Source organism: Pristis pectinata, chromosome 17, assembly GCF_009764475.1.
Source record: "Pristis pectinata isolate sPriPec2 chromosome 17, sPriPec2.1.pri, whole genome shotgun sequence".
NCBI classification, from domain to species: Eukaryota; Metazoa; Chordata; class Chondrichthyes; order Rhinopristiformes; family Pristidae; genus Pristis; species Pristis pectinata.
In genome coordinates this window covers 25015791-25037817 of record NC_067421.1, presented here as the reverse complement: position 1 = coordinate 25037817, position 22027 = coordinate 25015791, and the positions used below count along the sequence as shown (strand labels likewise).

The 22027-nt window shown below is 38.6% G+C and overlaps 1 protein-coding gene across 2 annotated transcripts in view; it reads right to left on the bottom strand.

Moving 5' to 3' along the window:
- LOC127579167 (sarcoplasmic/endoplasmic reticulum calcium ATPase 2) overlaps positions 1 to 22027 on the bottom strand; it is a 75884-nt gene that overhangs the window by 14998 nt on the left and 38859 nt on the right. For both annotated transcript variants that reach the window (XR_007957642.1, XM_052031775.1), the window contains exons 6-13: positions 17843 to 17923; positions 16572 to 16657; positions 9521 to 9985; positions 8457 to 8545; positions 2842 to 2944; positions 1897 to 2028; positions 1691 to 1816; positions 1122 to 1340 (exon numbers count right to left, since the gene is read on the bottom strand). Coding sequence is in view for 1 of the 2 variants with exons in the window: in XM_052031775.1 (XP_051887735.1) it covers positions 1122 to 1340; positions 1691 to 1816; positions 1897 to 2028; positions 2842 to 2944; positions 8457 to 8545; positions 9521 to 9985; positions 16572 to 16657; positions 17843 to 17923 (1301 nt within the window). In the remaining variant the exon portion in view is untranslated. The remainder of the gene's footprint in view (positions 1 to 1121; positions 1341 to 1690; positions 1817 to 1896; positions 2029 to 2841; positions 2945 to 8456; positions 8546 to 9520; positions 9986 to 16571; positions 16658 to 17842; positions 17924 to 22027) is intronic.

Genomic DNA, 22027 nt, shown 5'->3' with positions numbered 1-22027 from the left:
AGTTTAGAGGGATATGGGCCAAGTGCTAGGAAATGGGAACATACATCTTGGTTGGCACAGACACAAATGGGCCGAAGAGCCTTTTCCATGCTGTATGACTATTTAATGCGACTCTAATTTAATGTAACAGAATTTTTCAAAACCTGACAGGAACTGATTTATTGGACAATACCCTATCACTCTAGGATTCTTCAGTATGAAGTGTATCCCATCTCCTTTACCCTGCAACTCAATCCAGAAATCTTTGAAGGTAGATTGGCAAAAGCCAATGGATTTAGAACTTGTAACTGGGAGGCATAACCCAATCATCTAGTTAATCAACACCAGACAGTTTAGTGGCCAAGAGAACAGTCAGTAAGGACCATTCTAACGTGATTTCAGAAGAGAGTGTTTGTACAAATATTCTACTTTGATATGTAAAAAGCCTTCCTAGTTCTGGTGGTATTCTAAAATTGTCTTACAAGGAACCATACAAATGGCTTACCTCATCACATTGCAAGGTTATCTAGAGCTGGCTACCAGCAATTACATTCAATGACAAATTAATCAAATTTTCTAAACGACTGTATAGCTACCTAGCCAGAAGGGCATATTTTAATTCTAACAATCTATTGCTAGGCATTATCACACTGGAATCATCTTCACTCCAACATGATACTTTATTTATCTGGAGAAAGTACAAAACCAAACACACTCTACACCCTGCTGACTGTGGTTCTGAAGGCCTATCTACAAATTAATGTTATCAACAGGACCTGCAGGTATTAACGCTGGACATTACATCTAAATCATATCTTCATGATCTGCACCTGAGCTGATAAATCCATTATGACACCTTGGAACACTGACCACTGTAGCCCATTGGTTACACAAATGTTCAATTTAGTCAATAACATACAGTGGATTCTCAGATACTCATGAACATGAAAATCATAAAACCTAAGAGCTGGAATCCATTCAGGACACTCCATTGAGTATTTGAAGATAAAGTGAGAGAATTTCAATGCCCAAGTAGTGATCTTTCTCCAAGGACACATTTGACTGTCAAATATCTATAATTAGTGCACATTTCCTTTTTAGCACTGGTTAGAAGGTGGTCTTTTTTCCTGATGATTACCAACCTCGTAATTAAGGAAATTTGATGATTCTTCCAAATTCATATCTTCCTTCCTGATTGGAGTATCGCGTGTAGCCAGGGCCAAGCAACGTAGCGTGTCCCTGCCAGTACCCCAATCTTTCACGACACTCAAAATCTTCTCCTTGACGGGCTTTGTGAGGGGAATTTTAGTGGTTCCAATACGAACATAAGTACATCTATCAATCACACTCTCAGGAGCACCCTACAAAAACAAGATACAGTTACTATATCTTCTTGGCTGCACTGAACTCACCATTCTGAATGATTTTCTAGCAGTCTGCACTCTGAGCTGGGGAAACATATTCACGATCAAAAGCTGGGTTTGAGGGGACTAATTTTAGGCAGTGATTCCATCATCAGTACTAGGCAATGGCTGCAGGCATACAGTCTGCTCCAAGACATTGCTGGGACAATGCAAGACTAGAATTCATTCAGCCAGTTTATGTCACTACTCAGCAGCAATGATACCAATACAATTTATCCACAGTGAAACCAAACAGTAGAAGAACAAGACTCAGAAGGGAAACAAAATAGAATAAATTTCAGTTTTACCTTCACAAACATCTTGTTGCCAACAGATGAACGAGTGGGCTTGTTAGGTGAACAATACACCGACATAGATTTCCGATCTCTAGAAAACTCTAAAGTGAACTCTTTCTTCATCAGTTGTCTGATGACCTGGGAATAAAAATTTGGTTAGTTTTCATTTATTAAATAAAATGCTAACAAAAGTAAACCACTTCAAAATTAAAACTTACAGTGCAGCAAGCATTAGCACGCTCAATCTTGGATAGATTCTTCAGTTCCGTGTCAAACACATTCATCTTCTCAACCAGGCAACAGAGAGCAGTCTCTGTGGCTTCCCCAACTTTCTCATATATTCCTTTAGTCTAAAAATGCAGTTAAAATTTATTAGACAAATCATTTGAAAGAAAATCAAAAACTTTGCGCCAGGCAGAGAAAGATTTATTTTGTTCATGTGAGTGGCAACAGAACTACATTGAGTAATTTCTGATGTTACTGCACACAGTACTCTTCCCTTGAGTCAAAATCAAAGATGCATTAGAAACTTGAATTATAATACAATACAATTACCATCAATTCCAATTAGATAGAGAAGTGTTTAAGTGAGATTTAATGCTGATTTATTAATGCCAAAGAGACACATTTAGATCACGAGACAAGTGCTGACAAAGAACAAGTTGATATTGCAAGTCTCATCAGTCTCCTAAAGGGCAAAATAAGAAACTTTCAGCTAATTTTTCCCCTATTCATTGTTTTAAAATTTGCCTAAGATTGGCAAGGTTCCATCATCTTTGCCTTGATAGTACATGTAAGCACATTAGTCATGAACTTCAAAAATCAACCAAGCATAAACTTTTACAATAAACACACCTACACTGCACAACTCCCTCCCAGAAAAAAGTTTAATTATTTTTCCCCTTCATCTATAAATGTAGTCTGTCTCACTGCAGTTAATCCTGGCCACCAATTTAAAATTAACCTTTAATTAAATTAGCTACAAACCCAACATTCCCTGAATCTTTTTACCTTGTCTGAGACATCATTCACTTCTATGCCTCATGTTTATTCCCTTCTTGTTCCATCCTCCTCCCCATTCCAGCTCTGACCAGCAGCTGGTCCAATACCCCAAAATGCAATGTTATGGCATAGCATTGAGCAATTAAATATCTGATTCATACCTCATTAAAATCCAAAGAAGAATCATTGCAAAGTGCACAGATAGTTGCTAACTCAATAAGGCCATCATATTCAGAACATTTGATCACTCTGTTATCCAGTTCCCTGCAAGATAGAAATTAAACGTAACTATACAAAATATTTTATCCAATTAAGGATTTGTATAATTGTGTAGAACAGTGGAGACAGATTTGGTATCACAATCTTTCCTTTTGGAAAACACAATGAGTTAAATGTTTCAAGGCTCTTCAGAAGCCATAGTGACACAATAGAGAGAAAGAGAGGTAAGTTTAGAAAGAGGCAAGGAGGAGAGCTGGGATAAGAGTGAGAGCCAAAGGAGTGGGGAGGACAAAGAGAGGAAGTTGGAAACCAGGATCAGAATTCTAGTAGCATGGCTCTGGTAAGCAGGAACTGGTGTTAAGCCACAAACAATGGTGATCAATTAACCATTCTGGACAGGCACAGGCTGAGCAGACCTTCCAAATGTTCCTAGATTGAAGGGTGGATTCAAGAGGGCAGTCTGAATTGCTTTATTGCAGTTAAACAACAAAAGCAGGGCAATGCATTTCTGCAGTCAATGGGTGAGGCAGGGCAGTGCCCAGCAATATTATTAAATGGAAATATGTGATCTCAGTGATGTTCATGGTGGTACAGCTATGTTGTCAGAAAATAATCAGGGCTGCATAGAAGCTGGTTTAGTCTCTGACAGCTGCCAAGGGAAAGGGAAGGAATAGCTTTCGAGGAAACAGTTCGTGATGGGAAACAAAGGTAATGACTTCAGTCTTCCCAAAATGTAGTCAGGAGAAATTTCTGCCCATCAGGTAAAGAAAGAACTTAATAGACAGCAAGAGAGGAGACAAGCGAGATGGTGGGGGATGTGAAGAGGTGAAGCTGTAAAACAATAGAGGTGATGAAGCAGAAAGTGTTGACATTGTTTTTCTCCATCACCTCTCCATTTGTTGTCTAGCTGTCTGGGGTGCAGTCACCCTTTTCCATTATCTATCCAAAGGCAGAGAATAACCTACAATGGGGTTCTCTCCTTGTCCCTGTACAATCATCTTTGGTGTCAAAGAACGAATTCTCGAGGCCCTCTTATTTCTCAGCTACATGTCGTCCCTCTGTAATGATCTTGGAAAACCAATCTCATTTCCATGTGCACGCCCCACCACTTCCTCCATATATTAACAGATTATAAAGGACAAGGCAAGACAGATCATTTTGTTAGCATCACAAATAATTACTTTTGCAACAGTGATTGGAATGATTCAATGAGTCCTGGGGAAAATAGGCATAAATTTGAGAGACCACCACTCAAAGACTTGAGAATCTCAACACGTGGGGCAGTGTTGTCCAATGCCCGTGGGGTGGGGAGCGGCAGTGGTCAAGAGTTTTTTTTAAATCATTGGGGGGGGGGGGGGGGGTGAAGAGGTTGAAGAGGTTGAGAAGAGAAGTTTTAAGAAAATGAACATGGATTAAAAACAAAACAAAATATGTACAATTATTTTAATTTCAGACCTGCAAGATCACGTTGCAGCACCGATTTGGTTAACATTTCTATTTCAGCTTTTGAAGCAGTATTTTCATTTCAGCACAGCAACATGGTTATTTACATTGAAGTGCTACTGAAGTTAGCTGCCTCATCCACTGTAGTTAATTACATGCAAGATGTGCCCCAGTTATTTTGGACCCTTTGGTGCAAATCAGGCAGAGTGGCTGTGGCTATGCTGACTTATTGCATCACCCCTAGGGAAGGCCAGAGTTTCAAGAATATATACAGAACTATGCTCATTGCCTTCTGTCAGTGATAATTTGGGAGAAGCAAACGTGACACGTTCATTACAAATCAAATGTATTTCTGACAACCATATTTGTAAGAAGTCAGCTTGATATTGATGCAATAATAGTGAATTAATATTCCACCTCAGCTAGTAAAAAGTAAAATTCTTCAAGCCTAGCCTACTGGCACTGTAGGAGTCCTACATAAATATTTCTCTCATTAATAACTAGAAATCCACTGCCACAGACAAGATCAGATCGGCATTGATAATGGCTTTTTAATTTACAACACATGATTCAACTCAAATTTCATTCCTGGACATTGCAAAAGATCAAGACAAATAACATTTAATATTTAGTGCTGCTTTCATATAATGTTAACTTGCAAACAGCAAATTTTAAATAGTCAATTAATTGAAAAAACCATGAAAAGTAAAAAAAAAATTAGTTTTAGGACATTGTGCTATTTTTCTAGAAAGGAAGATTTCTAGAAAAATAGCACAGTTCCTAGAAATTCCAGGAAAATTTCAAGTTGCATGCACCAAAATACCAGCCAGCTGGGTAGGCTGTCTGGAGTGTACTTTCTGTTACAACAGTATAATAATTGTTTCCTCTTTCTGCATCAATGTCATTCTTCCATGAGACAAAAGGTTGAGAATACAATTCCCCCTCCAGAGACACAAGCATCATTACTAGACTGATACTTCAATATAGGATGGAATGCTGCACATTTCAAGATGCTGCAAATTCAGTTGTGACATTGAACTAAAACATTTTCTTGCCCTCCAGAAGAGGTGTAAAAGATCATATGACACTGAGCAACTGTAGGAGAATTTTTCCACTGTCCTATATTTCCTTTATCGAACATCACATTTAAAAAAAATCTAGTTATTATCTCATTGTTGTTTGTGGGATCTTACTGTGATTCACTTCATTACATTAGAAAATACATTTTATAAGTACCTCACTGGCAACGAAGTTATTTAGGATGCCCAGTTTCTGTAAGGTGATAGACAAATGCAAATTCTTTATTTTTCATGGGATGGGGTAGACATTATGGCAACTTCATTTGAAAATGATTTTTCATTTGCTTGGCAATTTCTATTAAACTAAAAGCGAGCACCACATTAGAATTAGTAAAGAGTGATCAGCCAGATTTAAAACACTAACAGTGTTAAAATTATAACAACCATTTTCAATTCAAATCATTAGTGTTCAAAAATAAATTTAAAAATGGCTAAGATTTTGGATTTAGGTCAAGGCCGATTTACATGCATTGACATAGATCCCAACCCCAATAAATTGGCCAAATCCAAAACAAGAGAAGTGGGAAGTGTTCAGAAAGGAATATAAACCAATTCAAAAATCAGTTTATATCCAAATGGGTAAACGCTCTATCAAAAAATTCCACAGCTATGGATGACTAAAGGGACAGGGTAACATGAAATTAAAACAAAATAAAGGACAAATCTAGTACAGATTTTGGCAATTGAGAGGGATGCAAAGAAATGACAACAGCTTCAAAAGCTGCAAGAAAACCAAAGTTTAAAATGAAGCCTGTGTGGAAAAGAGGGGCACAAATGTTGAATCACTATTTTAATGACAGTATTTACAGTGGAGAACTAGCAAAGAACATTCACGTAAACTGACAGAGGGTTGCCAAAGTTAATGTAAGTAAAGTAAATAATAATTAATATAACAACAGCACTAAAGTGTGGCAAGTATTTAGCACCAGATGGCTCCTGACCCAGGATTTAATAGTAGATAAGAATACTGGCAGATAATTAGTATATCAACAAAATTCTTCTGAATCAGGAAACTGTTCTGAAAAACTACATACATTGTTCAACCATTTCAGAAAGATAAAAGTGGGAAAGCAAGCAAACTATAGATTAGTTAGCCTAATGTCTATTGCTAGGAAATGACTGCAGTTCATAATTAAAGGAGAGAATAATTGAATAATTTACTCTTCCAGCAATCAGAGTATTAGCACAAACATGAGAAGGGCAGGACATGCCTGACAAACCAGATTGATTCTTTAAAAAAATCAAGAGAACAGGGGAACATCATGGGAGCTCAGAAGATAGTTGATAAAGATCTTCATAAGAAAAAGTGAGGCAAAGATAAAGCTTGTGGAATTAGGACAATTTATTGACCTGGTTAAGAAATAGGCTGAGCAGCAAGAGGAAGATAATTGACTTGTATTCAAATTGGCAAGATACAACAAGCCACATCCCGCAAGGATCTATGCTGGTGCTGCAACTATTCACTTCATTTATTAACTTAAGATAGATATCCACATATCCTCATTAACTTATCTACCAGATAGCTTCATCAACAGCTTATTGCCATCACCCTATCAGAGATATTCTATCCCTTCCCCATCATTTCTGCAACAAAACTTGTTTTCTGCCTTTCCCAGTTCAGAGAAAGGATCCTCCATCTGAAATGTTGACACTATTTCTCTTTTCACAGATGCTGTCTGACCTGCCGAGTGTTTCTAGCATTCTTTTTTAAAATCCACATATATCAGTACGTCAGTGATAAAGGTAGGCAGAAATGTGATAATTTTGGATGCCAGCAAGAAATTACAAAGATAAATTATCAATTTGAAAGAAAATAGATAAAGTCATGACAAATTTCCATGTAGGAATCAGTGAGGTCATCCATATTAGGTTTAAAAAGTATTTGCTAGTTAAAAGTTAGAAGCAACCGAAGTTGAAAGAGTTAGTGGCACATTTACACAAATCATTAAGATATATTGTACAATGAATAAACTTATGATACAGCTATACAAAGTCTGGGTTAGTTCACGCCTGAAAAACAGAACAGTTCTGGCCACCAGAGGTTGGGGCTGGGATATTATTGGAGGGAGCGCAGCTTACAAGGTTACACAAATTAGGGCTGTGTTCATTTTGATTAGTTTGACTAATGTTTCAAATGTACTAGGTGGAACTGAAGGACAGAAAAACTACTGCTGGTTGGGGAATCTAAGAGTTAAAGGCTATGGCCTAAAAGTTAGAGCTGGACATTATAAGAACAAGGTTAGAAAATATTGCCAAATGCAGTGAAATTTAGAATTCTTCTAAAAATATGAATTGATGCTAGGTCACCTTACAAAAAGTTTGATAAGATTTACTAAAAGTAATAAGGTACACAGGCTGGAGTTACTTTACAAACCTTTCAGAATGCCAGAATATTGAACTGAAGAGCTAAATAGCCTACTTCAATCCTATTTGACAAAAGCCTTAAAAATACTACACCTAGTCAAAAATATCATCTAAAATTAGCAAAGTAGGTGGAGTCACCTCCAGAGACTTGTTGAAATATGCAGCCTGAGTAGAGACTTTATTGGCTTCCATGGTCACTGGTGCAGAAGTTTCAAGTCACAGAAATATACATAATATACAGCCACAACCAAATAATCTAGTCTTCCCTGGATTTTGTCACTCATAATGGAGAGCTGGTGTGAAGATGTGTGATTAGGTCTCCAATAACACAAACGCTGTGTCCTGTTATTAGGCTAAGACAGTTCTTGGTAAAAAGAGAACAAAGATGTTTTGTATCTTGTTTGCTTCACTCTATCCCAAAGAAAATGGCATCACATTGCTGGCAATCTCGGCAAAGCCTCATCAGTAGCATGCAGTCAAATATCCTCCATTTCAGCCTCATCTATCCAATGCACACATTTTTTTCTTATTGCAAAAGTATAAAAATGTGCACACATGCAAACACTTCAAAAACACTTCTAAGTGTAATAAAGATCATGACAAAAAGAACTGACCCATCTTTCTAAACGTTTAAATTGCTGGTTGAAAAAGATTTGAGTATGTGTACTTACACTTGTCCCTCGGGACTATAGGTGGAGCCACTGATTGTGAATTCCTTCAGCGAACACTGATCACCTTCAACTTTGTCAATAATGAACATCTAGGAGAATGACACAAAGTAGCAGACACTCTAGGTGAAGAATAGCACATCAATTGTTGGTCACTGCAAATTGAAATGGCTAGCAATATATAAACTCATGTTTCAGACAAGAGAATTGTTCAATAGATGAACTAGCTTTACATATGGCAGTGTTGTGGAAGGATGACAGCAGACCTGAATAATGTCTGCTGCATTGTTGTCTTGTATCTGAAATTTTTTACCATGCAATAAATGAAGTTTATTCTAATCCAATATGTACAAAAAATATTTAAATGCCTCACGACAGCAGGGAATGCAGTCAATGTATACGCCAAGAGATTCCGCCCCCCCCCCGCGCAGCACAGGACTAAAGAAATCATACTCCCAGGGGAGTCCATTTTTAGTCCACGAGGCAAACAATCAGGTTGTTTTAGCAGCCAATTCCGAACACCTGACAGCACACATAAATCCAGCACACATCCTACAAGCTGTAGGAGACATAGCAAGGACAAATACGTGGAACTTATTTGAACTCTTCAAACTGTTTTAACATTGCAATATTTAGCAAAAGCCATTTATAACAATTGCTTTTGTTAAAAAAAATTCAGGCTCTTAATTGCTTCAAACAAATTGGCAATAAAGGTAAGACAGCTAATTACATTTACAATGCAAAATGTTAATCATACAACAGATAATTAATTTTGATAAAGGTCTGAAATTCATTTCATCATGACTTCACATATTTGCATGATGCCACTGAAACTCTCCAGAGAATATCACACAACCCAATTGCATACGTAATTGTAAGACAAAGGGTTTAATGCAGATACTAGAAGACGGGTAAAGATTATGCAGGAAGATAAATGTTCTGAATACAAGACAAAGGATTGAGGTGCTTTTCTTGCCACTCCATCAAATTATTACAGCAGGAAGCAGCACATTTTTCTTCATTTTAAATTTGAAAATGTTCTTAAATATGACTGTAAAAGCACTTACCCTGCAGACAGACATCTGGTTTGTAGTGAGAGTACCAGTTTTGTCAGAGCAGATAACAGAAGTACAGCCCAACGTTTCAACAGATGGCAGACTACGCACAATTGCATTCTTCTTTGCCATACGCCTTGTTCCCAGGGCCAGGCAGGTAGTTATAACAGCCGGCAAACCCTCAGGAATTGCAGCCACTGCCAAAGCAACTGCAATTTTAAAGTAATAGATGGCACCACGAATCCAGGAGCCCCCGTGTACAGGGTCATTGAAGTGACCAATGTTTATGATCCAAACAGCAATACAGATCAACGAAATAACCTTGGAGAGTTGTTCACCAAACTCATCGAGCTTCTGTTGAAGTGGAGTCCTCTCCTGTTCAGTTGCTGCCATTTCATCACGAATTTTGCCAATTTCTGTACTTGTACCAGTAGCAACAGCAACTCCAATTGCCCTACCAGCTGCAATGTTTGTACCCTGAAGTTGAAAGAAAAAAAATCACTGACATGAAAACCCACAAAATTTGTGTCCACAATGCAAATTGCACAGGTGTCTGGAAATATTAGTTTGATTACCATTCATAAAAGGATTAAGGTTTCAGCTGAAGCCCGACATCAGAACAATTCTGCTTTCTGATTTGCTGATTAACATTTTAAATATTCTGGAGATTTTCTTTTCATCTTTACCATTTGTCAAACAGATAAAATTCAAGGAACCAAGAAGAATGACTGGCCCAGCTGACACCAATTTATGTATTCAGTTCATCTGGCACATTTACAAAGAAAACTGTTGAAAACATTATTTATCCTTGAGAACAAAAGTTATGAAAGTAGCTAATCTTTTCCCTTGGGTCAGGAGGCTAACGAAGAATCTGCAAGGGATGGAGGACCTATTATTTCCAGGTGACCTTCCCTCACTCCTTATCCAATGTCTTTATACAAGGTTACTCCTAGTTATTGGTAAAAGGGGCAGAGTACGAATACATGGGTGAATGAAGATCGAACAGTTTTACTAACAACAACAGACACTTTTCCCAAGATGGATTAAAATTGGCTAGAAATCCATACCTAGTCAGTGGCATTGAAATCTGGGTGCAGTGTGCACTGTATTAACTTCAAATGTGTGAATTTTGGGAGGCAGACTAGAAATGCACCAACATAACAATATAGTGGGTTTAGACCAAATTGAACAGGGATGAATTTCAAGGCAAATATTCCTACTAAATTTTTGGATTAACCGAATGAAAAACCACTACTTGTGTTCAGACATTCTTCCCTCCCAAAGTTTGTCCACAAAATTTAATTATTTACTTAATTGAGCAGTTTAAAAACAACACTAGCGCATATCTGGTACTCATTTCTCCTCCCCACCCCCCAAAGGCTTTTGAGTACAAGACTATAACATGGGGCAGCAAGACCAACCACTCAAAGACGACCTATTAAACTGTGTCACTGTCCTTGTGTAGAATTTAAATCTGTTGCTTTGAGGTCATGAATTCATTCTTTGGCTTAAACCTGAAATTAACAAATACTGGCTAAAAATATTTTTTTAGATGTGCCTGGATTGCTCAAGACCAAACAGCAGAAACTACTTTTATCTAAGTATCTTTTACATTGGACTTCCCAAGAGGCTGATCCCTGTATTCACACCACAAGAGCTGTGTCCAAATCCTGGTAAGACTTCCTGAATAAAAGTGCAAACTGAGTAATGGTCTTAAATGTTTGAACCAATGTATATTAGAGGCAGTTTTAAAATAATTGGATTAAGTGGCCCACTGAGGTAAAAAAAAGTTTAGATAAACTCCCGATTGCTCCCATTCCTCCCACATCCAAAACTTGTGTGGGTTGGTAGGTTAATTGGCCAAAGTAAATTACTCCCAGGGTGTAGGCGAGTGGTAGAATCTGGGGGGAAATGCAAGAAAAATAACATGGAATTAGCATAAAAGGGTTCTCCATGGCTGGCACAGCCTTGGTGGGCCAAAGGGCCTATCTTTATGCCACATGGCTATGATTCTACCCTTCCACTGCACCACAGAATCAAAAAAATGTACAACACAAGAAGCCATTCAGCTTATTGCATATGTACCCACCATGGTCTCCAGCCGAATCTCACCTTCCAACAGGTGATGGAACTTCAGCTATACATTTAAATGGTAAAATTACCTTGCTCCTGAAACCTGTTGACCAGAACTATACAAGCTGTGATTCAAGTGTTGTATACAGTTCTAGCATAATTCCCTTGCTCTTACATTCTAAACCTTGGCTAATATAGAATAACATTCCTTATTTTAAACCATTTTCCTGACCTGTCCTTTAAGGATTTGAGGATATACACTCAAGGTTTTTCTATTCCTTCATGCCTCAGTAGTTGTTTCCACTTAACTTTTGCCAATTTACTCCTCAGCTTAGTAGAAACGCTCTTACTCCAAGGGAAACCTTTACTCTGAATTTATATTCATCCTTTCCAATAAATAAGCCAAATCTAACCGAGGTAGGTTCACCACCACATTCCCAGCTTCATTCTGTAAAAAACTAAAATCTAAATTGCTTTGCTGCATTCTGGCTAATAAAGTTCTCCCTAATGCAATTTGGGAACTACACATATTCTATCCCTTTTTAATTGACTCTCTCCCAGTTAATGTTAGAGAATTAAAATCTTCCATTATTATTGCCAAAGCACTTTTGCACTGTCAAAAAATGTTACAAACTTGCCCTTAAACCTCTCTTAGACTGATGGAGGTTTACAGTACCCTTCTAACATCCATGATTGGGCTTTTTATTTGTTTTTTTTAATTCAACCAATACAGCCTCACTTGATGATCCCTCTAACACATTATCCCCTTTCTGAGCTTTGCTCAGCTTCTCATCTCCTTGCCCTGCTAGTTTATATTCTCCTCATGCAAAATTTGGCCAAGACATTTATCTTGTCCAGTCAAGTCTGTACTAGCTTTACCTTCCTCAAAATCAATGCTAACACCCTAGGCCTCCAAAGTCTTCCCTCTTGCACCATGTCTCCAACCATTTAATCATCTGCAATATTCTCCCACTTCTGGACTTATCAGTACATGGCATCATAAGTGATCCTGAGATTACTACTTTTGAGGCCCTGCTTCTAAACCCTTACCCTGACTCCTTAAAATCTGCCCACAACACCTCTCTCCTTTCTTCCTATACTGTTAGTAACGTTATGGTCCACAACCTCCAACTGTTTACTCTCTCCCTGTGCAGAACATTCTGCAGCCATCCAATGGTATCCTTCTCTCTGGCACCAGCAAGGCAACATATCATCCTGGAACCATGTGACTGGAGAATCCTCTTTCTACTCCCCCCAACTATAGGATCATCTATAATTACTGTCCTCTTGACTTTTCTCCTCACACAACCAAACCACTCATGGCGTTATGCTCTTGGCCCTGGCAGTACTCCCCAGAGGAACCCCCTACCCTATTAGTATTCAGAGCTGAATACAAGTTACAGAGCAAGATGTCCTCAGTATTCTCATGAATTGCCTCCCTGCTCCTTCATGTGTCTCCGACTGCACTCTCTTCAGCTGCCAGATAACCACTACCTGAAAGGCTCTATCCATAATCTCACAGATGGTCACACTGACACAAACTGTTGCTCAAACTCTTCAGCTGACATTTCCTGAATATATACTTATCCAGGATATGGGAAGCATCCTAGAGGTTTCAAGTGGTATAGAGTGTACATTTCACAAGTCTGACTTGACCTGACATGTCTCTTTCTACATAGGTCCTTAAGGAGAACCCTAAATAATTTTAAAAATATGCATCATAGTCCTTGCCTCAAAGTCCCTCACTCAAAGTCTACACTCCACACATACTGCAGTCAAAGAGCATAGTATATTGTGTATTTGCAGAACCCACAACAGACTTTTATTCCCAGATACTGCAAGTTTGGAATTAACTGAAATCAGCTGACATGTCTTTGCCTGTTAATTAACTGAATGCCTTGTAGGCTGCTTATAGTTTTATTTACTACTTTCTCATCACTGCAAATGAAAAAAAACTCAGATTAAGAAAAATCTAACACTAAAGCTCAATCAAACAAATATTTAGAAGAACTCATGTACTCATTCTGCAAAGTCTACATTCTGTAGAACTGCATTCAACAGGCATTTGCCAAAACAGCTTTATCCCAGGTACAAATTTGAGTAAACTGACTTCAGTTAACCATTTGTAGCTGGTTATCTACAAAACTAGGTGCCTTGCAAGCTACTTGGGTATCACTCCTTACAACTTACAAGTAGTACCAACTGGTTAGAACTCAGATTTAGAAGGCTACATCTGCATGACATTGTGTTTCTGTAACATGATGAAATAGAGTTGTGGGTAGCAGCAATTTAAAGGCCAAGAGGAATGCACACGACAATTAAAATCTCAAAATGGATGGGTTCTTTCCTGTCCCCTCTAATTTGCTTAATTTTGTTTTACTGCAGATACGCAGTTTAGTTAAAACACATATAGACTTGAACAATCATACAACTGATATTGCAAACCAATACAAGCAGCCAACATTCTGCAGACTCCAACCAGATTAAAATCCATTGTATGAGTTTATGCTACATTGTATTATCTAGAATCCACTACCATTGAGGGGAAAACTGCCATACACTTTGGCTATTTAAATATAATTAGAGTCCAATGAATAAAGCACATGTATAACTGTTGGTCAACTGTGGTCCCTCAGAATCAAGATGACAAAGGAAGTTTGGTGGATCTTCAGATGACTGAGGAACCAGATTCTGGATGCACATGTTCTGCAGCAGTGGGGCAAAGTTGTTGTTCAGGGAGTGGGATTTGCAGCCCCTGGTTGGTTCCTTCCTCTGCCACTGCTGTTCCACCTCAGCATCAAGTCATTGGGCCTTGATATGCCACAACCTTGATGTACCAGGTGGTGCCTCATCAGGCAGTCAAGACCTTTCCTCCTCCCAGTCACTGGTGCTAACTCCATGCTTAAAGGAGTTCTTGAGCATGCCTTTTTACTACTTCTTTAGGCCACCTTTTGAACATTGGCCAGAGAGCTGGGAAAAGAAAACTAGGCAACAGAGAGAGAGTATTTAGCAACCATGAGTGTCCTATCCATCAAAGCTTATTCCTCAAGAGGAAGGCTTTGTTGCTGATGGACACAGCTCCAGAGGACTCTTGTATCAGTTCAGTGGTCCTCCTATTTGATGCTTGGGATCAGTCACAAATACTGCTGGTGAAGCTCTCAAGTCAGTTACGCACCAGTAGGAGAGGAGGGTAATCAGCATGACATCCCTATAAACCTGGGACTTCGTTACTGCAGCCTGAAGAAAACATCCTGGCACAGTTCTGGTGGACTTGTTCATCAATAGTAGCCGGACTAAGGTCAAACAAGATTGTACAATTCTTCTCACCTTGTTCACCATCTGCCAGACTGTCATTATTCACCTTATCTGAGTTGATGTTATAATCTACTGTGTAAAGGCAGGAAAATCCTTTCCCCACACACTCAACATACACAATAATAGGAAAATAAAACCAAAAACCAAGGTTCAAACCTGCACTTTATCCTTACTCACTTAGCACAACACTCTTACCAAAGCTTGGAACAAAATTACTACACATCCGTAATGGAACAAGAGGGTCACTCATTTCCCAGCAAAATTAAAACACAGGAGGACTTGTGTTCTGCAATTAATGTTCAGTATATATGGACTTTTACTGCCTCCTACAATATGACTTAACTACTATCAACTATTTCAGTGGTTTTCATTCCCACAACACAAAATTAGAACGCTGCTCTTTCACTGAGAGACTTGTTTACAAACCAGCTAGAGGCAATGAAAGGCCCCTCTGTTGACTGTTGGAGCCTTTTAAAAAAAAACATATTTGGGTAGCTACAATTAAAGTCCCAAGTGAATGAAATCCAAAACTGTAACAAAATGAAGACCAACATATCTACAGAATGAAAATATCATACAACATATCAAGTGATTACCAGAGTGACGAGGACCCGTTTTTATACCAGTGGCGAAGGAAAGATTTCCTGTCCAACTTGGTTTGCATTCAAGTTGTGAAAACTTGGAGCAATTGAATAGAAATCTACAATTCTGCTTTGCTCTTGAATGACTCAAACATTGATAAGTTCCTATTGATAACTGCTCCTATTTTACAGTTCATTGAAGTTAAATATTATTTTGGCATGCCACCAATATTTTATTTTTTATTATTGCTGTAGAAATATGTCCCAGTGGACAAAACCATTGAAAGAGCATTACAAAACAACTACTTTAAAGTGACTCCAGTGCTATTTAATACAACAGATCTTCAAATGTAGACCTTGTAGCAAAACTAAAAATTAATGTGCCTGATTAAGGCTAGCAATTGGGAAGATCATTAAAGATTTATATGTTGCTGAATGGCATACCTATTTAGGAGATGCTGCTGATTGAGAGAGACCGGTGTGTCAGGAACTGGCAAACACCAGGATAACACAGAAGCATAACAAGAAAGCAATTTTTAAGTTTCAGTTGAAGCCAAAAAGATTTCTAAAACAAACGGTACATGTCATCATTTTCATTCCCGTTCCTTGAATAAAATGCAGCACCAAACATGCACATTTTTAAAAAAATGGTAACAAGCACATTATTTGAATGCTGTCCAAAAGATTATGGCACCAGGTCAATCCTATAGTAGCAAATCCTGAGCCAAACCAATGAGGGCTAATGCCAAGAAGTGAAGAGCTATCCTCTTCACGCTACGGAGTGGTTTATCTCTGTATGCAAAGACAGCAATGTTAAGTGCAACAACTATTATGTACCATTGATTTCCATCTACTGCAGCAGGAATATTTTAAAATCAGACTTCAGTTCCACACAAAGTCCCAATTGCTGAAGTACAGTAGCTATCCACACAGAATTATGGTAATTGGATAATTTCAAAATAATTTTAAAATAAAATGTGTAAAAATACAATTTAATGGTGAAGAGGCATCAAATTGGATTGCTTCAGACCAAGTGCAGCTCCATAAATTCACTTTCAATTAGTATCACAAATTAAAATAGTTAATTTGCTTACTGAAAAAAGCATGTTCTTTTTATCCTGATTCACCGCACGAGGGTCAGGGACAGGGTCGGTGTGTTTAATGATCGATACAGATTCACCTAGGGATGAGAACATATACAGAAAAGTATTATGTATCTGCCTCCTTGATACAAGGTCTCCTCTACTAGATGCAATCTGCACTGAAACACAAAATCACTGCAACCAGTTTAAGCAGACTTCAGCAACACACCTTATAACCACTTTGACCAAATCATTTCCTGTCCAGAGGGACTGAGTCTTCTGTGAAAAGTTGAAATAATTATTGAGCAATGCTAAATCCAGAATAACTTATTTCCTCCCCCCCCCCAAAAAAAATTACATGTTTAAAAAAAAGGGGAAAAAACCAAATTTTTCTTTTACTTGCTTCAGAATTACTGACAATTTATTCTTGGTAAAGTACTTTGCTTAAAAATTTGAACTACAATGATTTGAATGAAGCATTACACAAAATTAAGGCTACAGTAATCATTAATTGAATTAGAATAAATATTTAAGTTCCAACTCTTGTTAACAGCCATGCAAACTTGTTCTTTAAACTGCATTTCTGCACTGGTGTACTTGCATCTCAACCAAGTATTTTGTAGAAGATTGCATTCACTAATACATCATTTATCTCAGCTGTCCTAGGGGGTGGATTAATTTAAATAAGAATCAAATAATCGTTTCTTCTAAACTTTAATCCCGAAATAGGGAAAGATGTGAAATTCATTACCTCCATTCACAATATATTCTAGGCAGTCACCAAAAAGAAACCCCAATGGCAAAAAAAAGTGTCAGTGAATCCAACACTTATTATTCACTATACTAATTCTGTTTTATGATCAAGTGGAAGCTGTGGGGAAAAAGAAAAAATCTGGTGCACCCCAATCTCAGAGTAAAAAGCAAGAGTCTTTTTTGAATATCCCAAAGTTGAACTTACAAGAACTTCTTGGTCATAACCAATTAATTTGAAGCAAGCTCAGACAGTGATGAGTCTTGGCACAATATGGTATCTTCAAAGTTAAAAACACAACTGTATGGCATGTGGACCCAACATTTATTTGGAATGTTTCACAGATGGTGCTATTACTGGATCTTTATAGGCACAATTCCAATACACATTAAAATCCTGTCACTACAATATTTTAACTTTGCAAAAGATCACAATACAAAACAACAGTTACCAAAATAATGCAAACTGAATTTATTCACAAAAGTCATAAAATTAAACTACTTATAGTTGCAAAAGAATTTCAACACATTACCGGTAAGAATAGATTGATCTACTCTTAAGGTTGTTGACTTGATTGCCGTCAGTCTGATATCAGCAGGGACCTTATCACCAACTGTGCAGAGAGAGACAAAAGGCCATTAAATTTCAGACTATATCTGTGGTCTCCTTACAGCTATAAATAGCATGTGGTTAGGTAATTTCTGTATCCGATACCAGAACACAGGCACACAAACGCAGCCATTGCAGAGGTGTTAAATTTTTGAACCTACTGATTTTTAAAAAAAGATTTGCATTGAAGCTCAATTTTCCTCATTGTCTGTAAGTCTTAAGCATCCCAGAACATTAATGAAAGATCATCCTGGTGCCCTGACCAACTTTCTCCTCTCAACCTGAATCAGAAAAGCAATAAGGTCAAATAGTGTTCAACCCATTTCAATTTTACGTGGTCTTGCTGTATACACAACTACTCAACGTCAACATATTAAATTTGAGACCTGATAGGGAAGCTTATTGTCCCTCTTAAATGCAGGCTCGTCTTGCACTTAAAATCTAATAATCTTCTACATGTGTAAGGTTGCAACACACACCCACCTCCCAAAAGTCTCAAGAATAATGTAAACATTTTGTATAATACATTATATCTGATCAAAAATATTCAGTTTAATTATCATCCTACATTAATATACAATCACGTTATGTGATTACTAGACAATACAATTTAATAAACAAAGCTCAAAAAATTCAAGAAACTATAATACACTTTTTTTTGGTAAAAGCAAAGCATTACACACATGGAATTGCAAAGGAAGAATTGCAATACTATGAAATGGAAGATGAGTAATTGTTTGAATCTTATGACAATGTTTGAAGCAACACAGTTTTAGAGAATGTGCTCAAAGCAAAGGGCCTAAGTAAAAGATATTAACCACCACTGATAGAACTGAAGGGAGTGGAGGAAAGCAGCCACTGACTCTCCAGAGAAAACAATCCACGTTTATCCAACTTCTCCTCATAGCTCTCTCTCTCTAATCTAGGCCACATCCTGGTGAACCTGTTCTGCACCCTCTTCAAACCCTTCCCATCCTTCCTGTAATGGGGTGACCAGAACTGCACACAATACTCCAAATGTGGCCTAACCAAAGCTCTATACAGCTGCAAAATGACTTCCCAACTTTTATACTCAGTACCCTGACTGACCAAGTATACTGTACGCCTTTTTTACCACCCCATACATTTGTGTAGCCACTTTCAGGGAGTTATGAACTTATACTCCAAGATTCCTGTACATCAATGCTCCACAGGGTCCTGCCATTTACTGTATACTTTCCTCATATTTGACCTCCAAAGTGCAACACCTCACATCTGGATTAAACCACATCTGCCATTTCTCCACTGATCTACATTGTGCTGAACCCTTTGACAACCTTCCACACTATCCACAAAACCAGAAAAGAACTCAAGGAGGGAATTAGGAAAGCCAGAAGGGGCCATGAAAAGTCCTTGGTGATTAGGATTAAAGAGAATCCCAAGGCATTCTATACAAACATCAAGAGCAAGAGGATAACTAGGGAGAGAGTAGGACCACTCAAGGATAAAAGGAGGGAACATGTGCTTGAAAGCAAAGGATGTAGGTGAAGTCCTAAATGAGAAGGACATGGAGGATAGGGAAATCAGTGCAGAGCATGCTAATTTGTTTGGGCATTGAGATAAAGGAGGTTGTGTTGGATTTCTTAAAGAACATTAAGGTGGTTAAGTGCACAGGGCCTGATGGGATATCCCTCAGGTTATTGAGAGAGGCAAGAGATGAGATTGCTGGGGCCTTACCAATAGCAAATGTTGTTCCATTATTCAAGAAGGGAAACAGGGATAATCCTGGAAACTAAGACTGGTGAGTCTCACATCAGTGATAGGAAAGTTACTGGAAACTATTCTTAGGGATAGAATTTTTGAGGAGTATTTGGAAAACCATGGCCTAATTAGGGAGAGTCAACCTGGCTTTGTGTGAGGCAAGTCGTTTCTAACTAACTTGATTGAGTTTTTCAAGTAGGTGATGAAGGTGATTGATGAAGGTAGGGGCTGTGGATGTTGTCAACATGGATTTTAGTAAGGCGTTTGATGAGGTCCCTCGTGGTAGGCTCATCCAGAAGATTATGATGCATGGGATCAACTGAATTGGCTATTTGGGTTCAGAATTGGCTTGCCCATAGTAGACAGAGGGTAGTGGTTGATGGGACTCATTCTGGCTAGAGGTCTGTGACTAGTGGTGTTCCGCAGGGATCCGTAGTGGGACCTCTGCTGTTTGTGATATATAAATGACCTGGATGAAAATGTAGATGGGTAGGTTAGTAAGTTTGCAGATGATACGATGATTGGTGGTGCTGTAGATAGTGTAGATTGGCACATAATACAGCGCAATATAGATCAGTTGCAAATAGGTCCAGAGAAATAGCAGATGGCGTTTAACCCGGCCAAATGTGAAGTTCTGCACCTTGGGAGATGAAATGTAACGACAGAGTACACTGTTAATGGCAAGACCCTTAACACTGTTGATGAGCAGAGGGATTTTGAGAGTCCAAGTTCATTGCTCCCTGAAAGTGGCTACGTAGGTTGATAGGGTGGCAAAGGCAGCATATGGCATGCTTGCTTTTATTAGCCAAGGGACTGAGTTCAAGAGTCAGGAAGTTATGCTGCAGCTTTATTAAATTCTAGTTAGGCCACATCTGGAGTATTGCATTCAGTTCTGGTTGCCCCATTATAGGAAAGGTGTAGAGACTTGGGAAAGGGTGCAGAAGAGGTTTACCAGGATGCTGCCTGGATTAGAGGGCATGTACTATGAGAGGCATAGTTAGAGTAGACAGCCAGTATCTTTTTCCCCAGTGTTGAAATGTCAGAGGGCATGTATTTAAGGTAAGAGGGGGCAAGTTCAAAGGAGATATGCAGGGCAAGTTTTTTAAAAAAGAAACTGAGTGGGTGCCTGGAATGCGCTGCCTGGTGTGGTGGTCAAGGCAAATATGATAGGGATATTCAAGAGGCTCTTAGGTAGGTACATGAATGTGCAGGAAATGGAAGGATATGGATATTGTGTAGGCAGAAGGGATTAGATTAGTTGGGCATTTGGTTACTAATTTAGTTATTTCGGCACAACATTGTGGGCCAAAGGGTCTGTTCCTATGCTGTACTATTTTATGTTCTAATACCAATTTTTGTGTTGTCCAAAATATTCATCTACATATTTGAAACAAAACCAGAAAATGCTGGAAATACTTAGCAGGTCAGGCCACATCAATGGGATGAAAAACAGTCAGCATTTCACATTGGAGATCATTCATCAGAAGTGTAAAGGAGACAAAAGAAGCTCAATAAACTGGGAGGGGAGAAGGAAAAAAAAGAGGAATGTCTCTGATAGCGTAAAACCAGGGTGACCATAGGGATAACCATGTTTACCGCTTATCTGGTCAATGAGTGAATGGGACCAGTTAGAGGGTGAGAACATAGACAAAAGACTCTACAGTAAAGAATGTGGGAGTCTTGAAATGCAGAGCAGGAGGACAAGTCCGGCAGGTCAGGCGGGGCCTGTCCTCCAATCTGAGAGCGGAAAAAAAGGGGAAAAACAAGTCAGACTAGTATTACAGATAGGTGACTAATACAGACCAGGAAATCAAGTTACCCAAAGTTGGAGAATTCAATATTGGGTCCAGAAGACTGCAACATGCCCGGGCAGAAAATGAGGTGCTGTTCCTTGTGTTTGTTAGGCCTCACTGTGACAGTACAAGGCGGCTACAGATGGTGATCAGAGTGGAAGTTGGGGAATTAAGCTGGCAGGCAACAGGAAGCTCAGGGTCACCCCTGCAGACTGAGCCACAAAGCAAATCACCCTACCCAAGGTGGAGACCACTTCATATTTGGTCAGCTGATTTTTTTTTGAAAGGAGAGTTAAGTATGGAGGACAGCAACTAGAACAGATGTAGCAAAAGTTTCTGAATCAGAATCCCAATGTTATAAGTGTGAAACTAAGCAACCTTTCTGACAGTCAGCCTCTAACATTTAAGATTCAACTCAGGGTCAAATGTTGCCAAAGTTTTGCATGGCCTGGTTAAACTAACCAAAAAGCTAAGGTGGGGGCAATGTTAACTATTAAGCAACAGAATTTGTGGCAGTTTATGAGCAAATGCCTGTAGATGATGGTACCACAGCAGAGCACGTAGGCAATGGAAGA